At 32.3% G+C, this 12,529-nt stretch overlaps 1 protein-coding gene and 2 long non-coding RNA genes across 3 annotated transcripts in view; all 3 read left to right on the forward strand.

The window, feature by feature from the left end:
* Window positions 1–11,579, forward strand: part of LOC131013987 (LRR receptor-like serine/threonine-protein kinase EFR) — a 66,266-nt gene extending 54,687 nt beyond the window's left edge. The window contains exons 3-5 of the mRNA XM_057941927.1: window positions 9,078–9,302; window positions 11,234–11,458; window positions 11,572–11,579. Coding sequence (XP_057797910.1) covers window positions 9,078–9,302; window positions 11,234–11,458; window positions 11,572–11,579 — 458 coding nt within the window. The remainder of the gene's footprint in view (window positions 1–9,077; window positions 9,303–11,233; window positions 11,459–11,571) is intronic.
* On the forward strand, window positions 2,984–3,879 carry LOC131006349 (uncharacterized). Its single transcript, XR_009095479.1, has 3 exons — window positions 2,984–3,131; window positions 3,385–3,669; window positions 3,778–3,879. It is a non-coding gene; the product is annotated as an uncharacterized LOC131006349 (long non-coding RNA).
* Window positions 4,052–4,683, forward strand: LOC131006351 (uncharacterized). The gene is made up of 3 exons (XR_009095481.1): window positions 4,052–4,154; window positions 4,270–4,321; window positions 4,423–4,683. It is a non-coding gene; the product is annotated as an uncharacterized LOC131006351 (long non-coding RNA).
* Window positions 11,580–12,529: the final 950 nt, after the last annotated feature.

A 12,529-nucleotide genomic window follows, 5' to 3' on the forward strand; every position in this document is an offset into this window, starting at 1 on the left:
TTCACGTGCATAAAATGTATTTCTTCATTGCCATGTTTCTTTACGTATCCAGATTGTTGACTTCTCAAACTTTCAGGTCCAATACCATCCACCATTGGGAATCTATCAAATTTATATGTATTACAACTCTCTTCCAACAAATTAAATGGTGAGCTTCCATTCTCCATGTGCAACATGACATCCCTTCAAATTCTCATTTTCTCAAATAACAGTTTGGAAATCTTTGGACATATTTCATCTAAATGCAAATCACTTTAGTGGCCCCATTCCATCAATATTTATGAGAGGGTGTATTTTTTAGTCTAACAATTTGAGTGTTAATAAATTGCAAGGAAATTTGTCTATACGTGTGTTCATATAAGATATGCGATTTGTTTAATTCCTTTGTTACTCCACATATGAAATAGAAAAGGATGACTTATCTAATTAATTTTGAATCTTTGATTTCTCAACTTGCTAGGTTGTTCTCATTTAATTAGCTTGTGCTTAATTAACTAAATACTTTAACAATAGTTGGATTTGTTGTTTCCAACCATATTGTAACTCTATTAATTTTAAGGATCAATGTTAACAAATGCTATATTAAAGTAAGATGCCATTGAATATATGAGACATGCATGGGTGATATAAGAATAGAAGAGCTAATTTAATTTCTATCAAAATACTTCACGTGCATAAAATGTATTTCTTCATTGCCATGTTTCTTTATGTATCCAGATTGTCTCTAAAGCAATATATATCTACGTTGACTTCTCAAACTTCCACGTCCAATACCATCCACCATTTGGAATTTATCAAATTTGGAGCATTTATTGCTCTCTTCCAACAAATTAAATGGTGAGCTTCCATTCTGCATCTGCAACTTGACATCCCTTCGGTTTCTTCTACTCTCAAATAACAGTTTGGAAGGGACAGTTCCACAATGCTTTCGAAACTTGAGCAAATCGTTGTTCATATTTCATTTAAATGCAAATAACTTTAGTGGCCCCATTCCATCAATATTTATCAAAGGGTGTAGTCTTTGGTCCATCAATTTGAGTGGTAATAAATTGCAAGGAAGATTACCTAAATCCTTAATCAATTGCAAAAGTCTGAAGGGCCTCGATGTTGGAAATAATAGAATACAAGATGAATTTCCGTTTTGGATGGAAGCTCTTCCTGAGCTTCGAGTGCTCGTTTTGAAGTCTAACAAGTTTGATGGTAATATGTCGCTGCCTTCACGAAGCAACCTTCCATTTCCTAAGCTACAAGTTTTAGATATATCAGATAACGAATTTGTGGGCTCTCTACCTCAAAGATATTTCAAGAGTTTTAGAGCAATGATGGATGTAAAGGAAAATCAAATGTATAGAGATTATTATGACGATTTTGAAAGATTTTTGGAGATGAGAATCACTTTGAAAGGTCTCGATCAGTTATTGACGAGACTGTTGGAAGCCTTTACAACCATTGACTTATCCTCCAACAATTTCTCTGGTAGTATTCCAGATTCCATAGGTAATCTTAATTCTTTGAGATACTTGAATTTTTCCCACAATAATCTCATGGGACACATACCTGCATCTCTTGGAAATATAAGTGTGCTTGAATCATTGGACTTGTCATCCAACAAATTGGATGGAGGAATTCCAAGTGAATTGACGAGGTTGACATTTCTTGCCAAATTAAACCTTTCGATGAATGATCTCGTGGGACAAATACCACGATCTAATCAGTTTTCCACATTTGAGAATGATTCATACGTGGGAAACTTGAGATTGTGTGGAGTTCCGTTGACGAGAAAATGCAACGAGGAGAATGGGCAGCGGATGCAGCCAGAAGAAGAAGAAGAAGATGATGAGTATGGATTTATAGATGGATTTGGATGGAGAAGTGTGGTGATGGGATATGGAAGTGGAATCATAGTTGGGATTGGAATTGGTTGCTGCATTATTCGATTTGGAAGGCCAAGATGGTTGGTGGAATTCTTCTTTGGCGTTGGATATACATACAACAAGAAGAAGACAAGGAAGAGAGCTACTCCAACACAGAGGAGAACTTGATTCAAGACAAATATATATTATGAGCTTTTCTTTCTTGCTTTTTTGTTCTTTTCCGGATTTCAGATTGTTGTTTTTTTATTGCTACTTGTGAGTTTGTGCTTTTGAGTTTATAAAATGTTGTTTATGTTCAAATTTGCTAAGTTTAATTTTATCTCATTTAAAATAGTTTTGTGATGGAGTCTCGTTATTAGATAAGGATTTTTGTCATCAAATAGATTTTGTCTAACAATACTTGAATTCCCTTCTTCTCTTGGAAATATGAGCATTCTTGAATCACTGGACTTGTCATCAAATAGATTGGATAAAGAAATTTCGAATGAATTGATCAAGTTGACATTTTTTACAAAATTAAATATTTTGATGATTGAATTTTTCCTATATCTCATTTTATCATATATTCATGTCAAATAAGCATTAAGGACATTTCATCCCAATTTGTATCATACTTTTTCTTAAGTTTGGTGTAAGAGCTTGTGCTTCAACTGTTTCTCTTTCTTTCTTTTTTTATCTTTAGGTTATTGGCATCCAAATATATGAACTTTCGGTCCATTTTGATTTTTCTCATGAATTTTGAAAATTCTCAAAAAATACACAAATTTTGACTCTTTTTTGTTTTTTCCACGATCTTTGAGAATTATCAAAAGTTACACAAACTTTGGCTTCATTTTATTTTTTCCCACGAAATATATTGTTATAAAATTTGAAGCTAATTATTATGTTCAATAATATCCTAAATTGTAACACTTTTTTTCAAGTTGATGGTAAATTATATATCGACTTTGACTAATTACTCTATCCAAACCATAAGAAACAATGCAAATATATCTTCAAACAATTTTTTCCGTATGTGAAACTCTGTAGAAATGACTTTTTTAATACTTCATAGATTAAAACGATGTCGTTTTGATCCAAGATAAGTTGAAAGAATTTTACAGTTAATATTTAATATTGTTTCTCCCAATTCTCTCCTTGGCCGCGTTTCTCCGCCGCCGTCTGGAGCATCGGTAAGCAAGCCGCCGCCGCCGCCGCAGTGCGCATCATCCGTTCCGGCTAAATTGTTCCGCCATCACTTCTGCTCTTCCATTCGAGGTACTTCTCCTTCTTCATCTAAATTAGGTCGATTTATATGCGACCACTTTCTGAAACAAATTATGTTGTTAATTTGCTGTAATTCATGGATGTAATTTGTCCCGTAAGACTTCTTCGGAAGAATTCGGTAGAATTTTCTGTAGTGAAGGCTGAATTTTTACTGAATTGATTGGGTTGTATGTGTTTATTGAATGTTCTGAAGGTTGGGTAAAATTATAATGTTAAATTTGATTTAAACTGATCATGGAAGTAGAAAGGAGGGATTTTGGAAAGGTGAATTAGGAGAGTGAGTTGTGAAGATGAAAAACAGAGGTGATCCTGAGCAGCAGAAACAGAATAATGCATCATTTGTTGTGAAAATACCTTCATATGAAGGGGTGGTTGAGAGCTCCCAACCTAAGTCGCAATCTTTATTCAAGCCTTCCTCCTCCTTTTCGCAAGCTTTCAAAAACACTGAATTTTACACCACCCCGCCGTCTGCACCAGTGGCTCAGTCCTCCAAAGATGCCCCTACATCCTCTCAAGGATCCCATCCAAGGTCTCTATATATCTATGTATAATTATGATTTATGAGAACGCTTGTTTGCTTTAGAATGGTTCATGTAGGATGTTGGTTACATCAAGAGCTATTTTTGTCATCTTCTAGGCAAACCATTCATTCTGAAGCTCCATCCACTTCAGTTTCATCAGCTGGTGCAAATCGGAATGCCATCATCGTAAGCCATAGACAGGTGAGTTACTTTTGTTGCGCACTGTTACCAATATGTTCAATCATTAATAAGCATATGCCAAACTCATTGTTGATGTGTAATTCGTTATGTGGACTCAAAATGACTAAACATTATTACCTGGTCATTATGTTAACCTACAGACAACAGTTTTTATATGCCTGGTAAAATTATAATGTTAAATTGGAAAGGTGAATTAGGAGAGTGAGTTGTGAAGATGGAAAACAGAGGTGATCCTGAGCAGCAGAAACAGAATAATGCATCATTTGTTGTGAAAATACCTTCATATGAAGAGGTGGTTGAGAGCTCCCAACCTAAGTCGCAATCTTTATTCAAGTCTTCTTCCTCCTTTTCGCAAGCTTTCAATTTTATCAAAAACACTGAATTTTACACCACCCCGCCGTCTGCAGTGGCTCAGTCCTCCAAAGATGCCCCTTCATCCTCTCAAGGATCCCATCCAAGGTCTCTATGTATCTATGTATAATTATGAGAACACTTTTTTGCTTTAGAGTGGTTCATGTAGGATGTTGGTTACATCAAGAGCTATTTTTGTCATCTTCTAGGCAAACCATTCATTCTGAAGCTCCATCCACTTCAGTTTCATCAGCTGGTGCAAATCGGAATGCCATCATCGTAAGCCATAGACAGGTGAGTTACTTTTGTTGTGCACTGTTACCAATATGTTCAATCAATAATAAGCATATGCCAAACTCATTGTTGATATGTAATTCGTTATGTGGACTCAAAATGACTAAACATTATTACCTGGGGAGTTTTTCAATGTTTACTTGGTCATTATGTTAACCTACAGACTACAGTTTTTATATGCTTGGGTTAGCACACTGCATTTTTCTTTTATTTTTGTAAATGTGATCTTTAGCCAGTTAATTTTTTTTTGATATAATGCATTTTTTAACCTCTATCGGCATATAAATTGGTGACTTGTATTTGTTATTTTGTTCAAATTACATTTAGTTTGGCCTGTTATAAGGTGGCGATGCCTTCCAAACTCTGAGACTGTAAACTGTTGTGGCATATTCATGCTCCATTGGGAATAGATAACTATGTTTCTCTATTTCTTGGAAGTTGGAGTTATCCAGGTCCTGTAGGTTGATACTTGATAGTATGATTTAGCAACCCTCTGCTAAAGCATATAAGGAATGTTCGATGGGCTTTTGCTGATGTTGTTTGCGACTACTTGTTGGGCCAAAATACTTGTGCGCTTTATTTGAGGTTTGAAGTCAAGTACAGTTTCATCGATGTTTATATGTTGGGAAGCATGTTTTGACAGCACTCTTATTCCGATGTAGCCACTATTATGATCATAGAAACATGTGTTTTGGCACAGACTCTTGAGATAACAATATCTTGACACCATCATATTGAAATGCACCTATTTGATATACCTGAAATCTCGAGAAAGGACCTTTAACAACGCCTCTGTGCAACAATGAGGACCATAGAGATATTATATTACATAAATATAAAACGAAGTGGGTCAAAAATGAATTGACCGAGCTAGATTGGGCCATAGAGCTTCAGGCCCAAAAGGATTTCAAAGCAAAAAATCATATAGCCCAATTTAGTCTATTCTATGCTAGTGCCGGTCATCATGAGGAGACCATTAATATAACTTCCAATTAATATTAGGGTGATTTTGATACAGGTCCACAGCAAAAGATTCTGAGCCTACTGATGAACGTTTTTGAAATAACATAAATTTTTAATATGATGAAACTGAGATCATCGACTTAGTTAATCTTCTATTAATTTTATCACTATAGCCCCTTAATTAAAATAATAATAAAATAATTATGATTATACTATTATACCCCTATAGCTACCATTTAAACTTTATTAACAACCTTCCTACCCTTGTAAGCCTTCCAGATTCTGTACAATTCTTCTTTCTTCCCTGCTTCAGCACATAGATTGAGGAGACGAACTAACAAAACATTTCTCCTCAACTGCTTTATAAGTTTCTTGAGTAGTTGCATAGATTCGTCAAATGATCCAAATCGTTGAAACCTGACTTAAACACAAATTTTCAGCTCCATAAGAGGGATTATATGATTAGATGAGAAATCGTGCATGGTATTTCTCAACTGTCAGATATAAGAAGATTGATCAGTCATGTTAAAGATAATATCCCTAATTCCCCATATGGCTGCAAATATACCTCTGCTATATCATCCTTATTGAGAAAGAAACCAAACTACTTTTCATTTGATGCACTCCCTCAGCATGTGTCCACAAGTTAGAGCATTTCCCTTGTTATCATAGCTGCCACACTGCATATTGTCAAACAACACTGACATAACAAGACATGACCAAAATGTATCCACAGGAAAGCAATTTTTGTATAATAGCTAAAAATACGAGAAAGGAAGACAAACTCAAGAATAACACCACAAGTGTTCTTGCCCCAATTTATACTCAAGAAGATTGCTCTCTACGACAGATGGTTCTCTAGAATTAGTTTCAGCAGTAATACTCAAGGAAAGTTTGTTAATAGGAATACAAATTTATTGAAAGAAAAGTGATTAGAAATAGTGCTCTAGTGCTATTTCAGAAGTGCTTAGCTAGATTGATGGGCCATTTCTAACATGGTATTAGAGCCAACTCAATCCAATGATGCCCCCCCAATATCGTTGTCAACAGATGGCGTTTGGGATAGTCCACGCTGCGCGTGCAGGGGGTGTATTGAAGTGTCCAACATTGGATTGGAGATAGTGGCATGAGCCACTTTATATGGTGAGGCAACCCTCTCCCTTACAACGCCTTTTAAGGGAGGAATGGGCCCAATATCCATTTCTAACATCTTCAAAGTTCGTATAGTCTCTCAAGTAATATCAAATATATTTAATAAATTATTCTCGAAATTGTCTCGATAATAAATGAATTTCACCCACATTTAATTTAGTCTATTGACCCTAGTGCCGGTCGGCTATGAAATATTGAAATGGGATGTGGAGACCATTAATACAATTAATATTATTGACTATCAGGCAATCATACACTTTAAAAAGTAATAAAAAATATATATTTCCCTTTCAATCAATTTCAGAGAATTATCTCATTCAAGAAAATAATACAAGGCGCAATTTTTCATAAGGGAAATATACAGTTGTTTTGCCATTATAATGATCAAAACGTCCATTAAATTAAAATTTAAGAGATTTAATTTGATGTGTGAAATTTTGAACCCGTTTCAATTAAGCTAACATTATCTTCAACTTGAATAATATTGATTCTCCATTCAAATTAGTACGTACATTGAAATTAAATGATATGTTTAAATAAATAAATATTTTCGTATATAGAATTTTTTTTAATGAAAAGAGGGAAAACAAAATATTTTAAATTTAAAATTTTTCATAACCGATTTGTTTTAAATTCCTTTTTGATGATTTTTATACCATATTAAAAAACTTGTAACGAACTTAAATTTAATTAAGATGCATATTGAATTTTTATCATGAATCAAATTTGACGATGTTTAGAAAAGAATTAAAAAAAGATAGAAAAAATTAATAGGAAGATAGAGAGAAAAATATTGAAAATTTTGGTGGAGAAGAAAGAGAAAAAAGGGAGGAAAAGATGTACGGAAAATACTCACTTTTTATATAATGTATAATCAAATTATACATAAATCTAGATTTGATGCACTATGGTATCCAAATACAAAAAATTCATTTCAAGGTTTGAGAATTTCATATGAAATGTATTTCTCAAGAAAATAAAGTTAAAATTGATTAACGAAGCTTCCCTCATATTTCCACAAAAATGTGGAAAATTTGCATTCCAGTTGACTTAGACTTGACTTGTAAATAGACTCTGCTACAATTATTTTAGATTTGAATATAAATGTCAATTGGTAGGCTTTTTGTTTTCTCACACAATTAGCACTCACAATATGGATACATTTTCCACATTTTTCCTTCTTTCGCTACTCTTATTGTTTTCATGTCTTAGCCTCTCTGCTGCACAGAACATAACTCAAATCAAAAGTGATGAATCCATACTTCTTGCTTTAAAATCCCACATCACTTCAGATCCTCACAATATTTTGAAAAATAATTGGAGCAGTGGAACCTCTTTTTGCACGTGGAGAGGAGTTACTTGCGATTCACGTCGTAGCAGGGTGACAATATTAGATATCTCTGATATGAGACTCGAAGGAAGCATTCCACACGAAATTGGAAATCTTTCTTCACTCGTTTATCTTGATATGAGTGGAAACTCTTTTCATGGTACTATCCCTCTATCCATTTTTTAATTTGTTGTTAATAGAATCTATTTTATTTATATGGAAATGTGCCTGCACAAATTTGGAATATCACACTGCTTAAGGAATTAGACCTTAGTTGGAACTATTTGATAGGTATGTTCTTATCTCTATACTGAGAATTTAACTAGTTTGATACCTTACTATTTCATTTCTATTGATAATCCAGAAATTGGTTGATAATGTCATTCGGTTTAAACGTAGATTTTGGGGTAAATGGCAAAGCTACGGCTCTTGCGTCTAATGATATTCTGCAGTTCCTCAGTAACATGATGTATATATAGCTAAGAAATTTATTTATTCTTTTCTCATTTTACTTTCAACTTTATTAATACTAATTCTTTATTCAGATGCTCAATCTAACGATAAAATCGGGCATACACCTAAATCTAGATTTGATATATTATAGTCTCCAAATATAAAAAACTAGTGAGTATTTTGAAGTGGAATTATTTTAAATTGTAATTTAAATTAAGTTATAGTATTATTTTTCGTAATGCTATTATCTAAGCTGATTTGTGAGATTATATCGTCTGGAGTTTGTAAAATTTGGTCACAATACACTTAACAAAATTCTTAAAATTTGTGCCGTAGGTACATATATATATATATATATATATATATATATATATAGGGAGAAGATCCATAGAGAATGCTAAATATTTTGAGAATAGAGAATGTGTGAAAAAATAACGAATAAGTCTATAATTTCGATGAATAAATCAATGTAACGTGTGAATAAGATTTTGGCCTGGGTTCGAATCCTGAGAGGGGCGAGATTTTCACTATATTTACTCGTAAAATTTATGGATTTATTCGTTATTCTCCATTCTCTCGGAAAATATAATTCTCTATGGATCCTCCCCCTATAAATATATATATATATTTTTGCGTACGAATGGTGTATTTTATACCATAATACTTTATCAGGCCGCCTACCAAAAGACATTTGCTCGCATAACAACCTTCAAAGACTCAAACTACTTAGCCTGTGGGCGAACAAATTGGAGGGAGATATACCATTGAGTTTGGGTCAATGTACACAACTTGAGATGATTTACTTGTTAGACAACAACTTTGGTGGAAATGTCCCTAGAGAAATTGGGAACATCACACAGCTTAAGGAATTATACCTTAATGAGAACAATTTGAAAGGTATGCTCTTGTCTTTATACTAATAATTTAACTTAAATAGAAAAAATATTAATTTATTCAACTTATTTTTTAAAATAAAAATAAAATCTAGTTATTTTATTATATTCTCTACATTGTAGTTTTTTATAATTTTTTGTAACTTTTTTAGTTTAAATAAAAAATAAATTAAAAATAAAAGATGCAAAAAAAATAACTACAATATAGATAATACAATAAAACGAATAAATTCTAATATTAAATTAATTGAAATTTTTTCTATTCAACTAAATTGTGGGTGACCAAAATGTGGCTACATAGATTTATTGAATCTATTAACCATTATAGGTTCAACAAGTTTTGAAAGATCATGTTAATTACTCAAAATATCACAAGAGATACATACATACATTCATTTAATTTCATATAGTTGGACAATGTTAATTTACATTTCATAATTGATAAGATATATGGATATTTTTATTTTCATTATTTGAATTTTTTTAGTTCCACCCTTGTAATGGGATATTAGCTCACGTAATAGTATTTATGAAGGTCTTGAGATATCCTAAAATCTTGCTTATGTTATTTTTATTTATCTAAGATAATCGTAAACAATAATTATCAACACACCTTTTGTTTATATCCACAACTTCCCCCATTGACGTTCACATTTTATTTCTTCGAGTTTATTTCTCTTCGCCGACCGTCACCAAATTTTCTTTGGATTAAAATATTGGCCAACAATCACTTTAGTTCGTGTATCGCGATGCACGAGAAGGCGTACTAATTATATATTATTTATCCTCACTTTCATATAATTAGTGAAAGCACACCGCTAACTAATTTTCTCCAATATTTATGATTTTGGAGTTCATACTATTTGTAACATATTATTATACCTGATTCAAATCGAGTTATCATGATTTAACACAATTTCACAGGTGGTATTCCGAAAGAGATTGGTAATCTTAATAATCTAGAGGTATTAGACATGAGTTTCAATTACAATCTTAGTGGGCCGATTCCAAGACAAATTTTGAACATGGCAAGTCTCCGTCAACTATACCTTCGTGGCGCCTCTTTAAATGGTATGTCTGCACTACTCTTTAAGCCAAAACTTTATTGAAAGAGTTTGGCATATCGTAACTAACCATGAGAATTGGAAAAAATATGTGATACACATTTAGTCTTATGCTTAAGTCAAAGTCTATTGCCCGTCGTGTAAGAGATGATTATATTTCCCTCTCAATCGATTTTTGAAAATTATTGCATCCAAGAAAAATAATTGAAAGCAATTTTCCATATAGAAGATGCCATTAATTTTTTTATAGTTAAGAAATTTAATTATTCATTTGTCATTCCATGAGCCTAAGAGATCCGATTACTTATTGCAAGATATAGCACCGGAAATCGAACATACCAGCTTCAAAAGAGGTGAAATAATAATAATTTTTTCGGGATTATCTCTATACTGAGAATTTAACTACTTTGATACCTTACTATTTCATTTCTATTGATAATCCAGAAATTGGTTGATAATGTCATTCAGTTTAAACGTAGATTTTTGGGAAAATGGCAAAACTACGGCTCTTGCCTCTAATGATATTTTTCGGTTCCTCGGTAACGTGATGTATATATAGCTAAGCAATTTAATTATTCTTTTCTCATTTTACTTTCAACTTTATTAATACTGATTCTTTATTCAGATGTTCAATCTAACAATAAAACCGGACATGCACCTAAATCTAGATTTGATTTATTGTAGTCTTCAAATATAAAAAGCTAGTGAGTATTTCGACGGGGAATTATTTTAAATTGTAATTTAAATTAAATTATAGTAGTATTATACACATAACAAGAACTTACCAAAATTCTTAAAATTCGTGCTGAAGCTATTAAGGCATATATATTTTGCGTACGGAAGATGTATTTTATCGATAATACTTTATCAGGCTGCTTACCAAAAGACATTTGCTCGCATAACAACCTTCAAAGACTCAAACTACTTAGCCTGGGGTCGAACAAATTGGAGGGAGATATACCATTGAGTTTGGGTCAATGTACACAACTTGAGAGTGTTGACTTGTCATGGAACAACTTTGGTGGAAATGTCCCTCGAGAAATTGGGAACATCACACAGCTTAAGGAATTAGACCTTCGCTATAACAATTTGAAAGGTATGGTCTTATCTTTATACTAATAATTTAATTGATAATCTCCAAATCAATTGATGATATATAACGTCATTCAATTTCATGCTTTGTTTTTCAAGCTTTGCATTGTTTTACAGTTCAATAAATCAATGCAACCACATTGTGGCCACCCGCAGTTTAGTTTAATAGGGAAAATTTAAATTTGTTTTATTTATTTTTTAAAATAAAAATAGGATTTAGTTATTTAATTTATTGTATTCTCTACATTACAGTTATTTTTTTGTAATTTTTTTGCAACTTTTATTTTTAATTTATTTTTTAATAAAAATAAAAAGTTACAAAAAAATTATAAAAAAATAACTACAATGTAGAGAATACTATAAAATAACTAAATCTTATTTTTATTTTAAAAAATAAGTTAAATATTTTTTTTTTATTTAAGTGAATTGTGGGTGGCCACAATTTGGCTATTTAGCATTACTCTTTACAGTTATATCCATCATATGAAAAAAGATGATTAGAATTTACCATTTTGTCATAATTATTACTCATTTTTCTCGTTTTGGGGTTTGAGAAGAAACGGATTTTTTAACTTGACATTATTTCACAGATATTCCGAACGAGATCTGTTATCTTAATTACTTAGAAGTATTATACTTGGGTTCCAACAAATTTAACGGACAATTACCAAGACAACTTTGGAATGTCACGACTCTTCGTGAATTATACATTGCCAACATCTCTTTAACTGCAGGTATGTCATATTTTTTTTATGGGCCGGTCTTGCATGCGGCGGTCGCACTCCAGTGTGACGGGTCCGCCCCGACCCGCGCCCGACCCGACTCGTGCCCAGACCCGAAATCATGAATCCTAAATTATTACATTTGTTTATAATAATTATTACTTTTAATAAGCATGAAATATACAAATGTATACTTATATAAATATAGGTATTTACCTTCATTTAATATAAAGTATTATATTTTCTAAACCCTAAATTCTATAAACTAAACCCTAAACCATGTAAACTAAACCCTAAGCCTGAACACTAAACCCCAATAGGAGTATTTACTTTTAATAAGCATAAGATATACA

This window comes from Salvia miltiorrhiza, chromosome 1 (genome assembly GCF_028751815.1).
Source record: "Salvia miltiorrhiza cultivar Shanhuang (shh) chromosome 1, IMPLAD_Smil_shh, whole genome shotgun sequence".
NCBI classification, from domain to species: Eukaryota; Viridiplantae; Streptophyta; class Magnoliopsida; order Lamiales; family Lamiaceae; genus Salvia; species Salvia miltiorrhiza.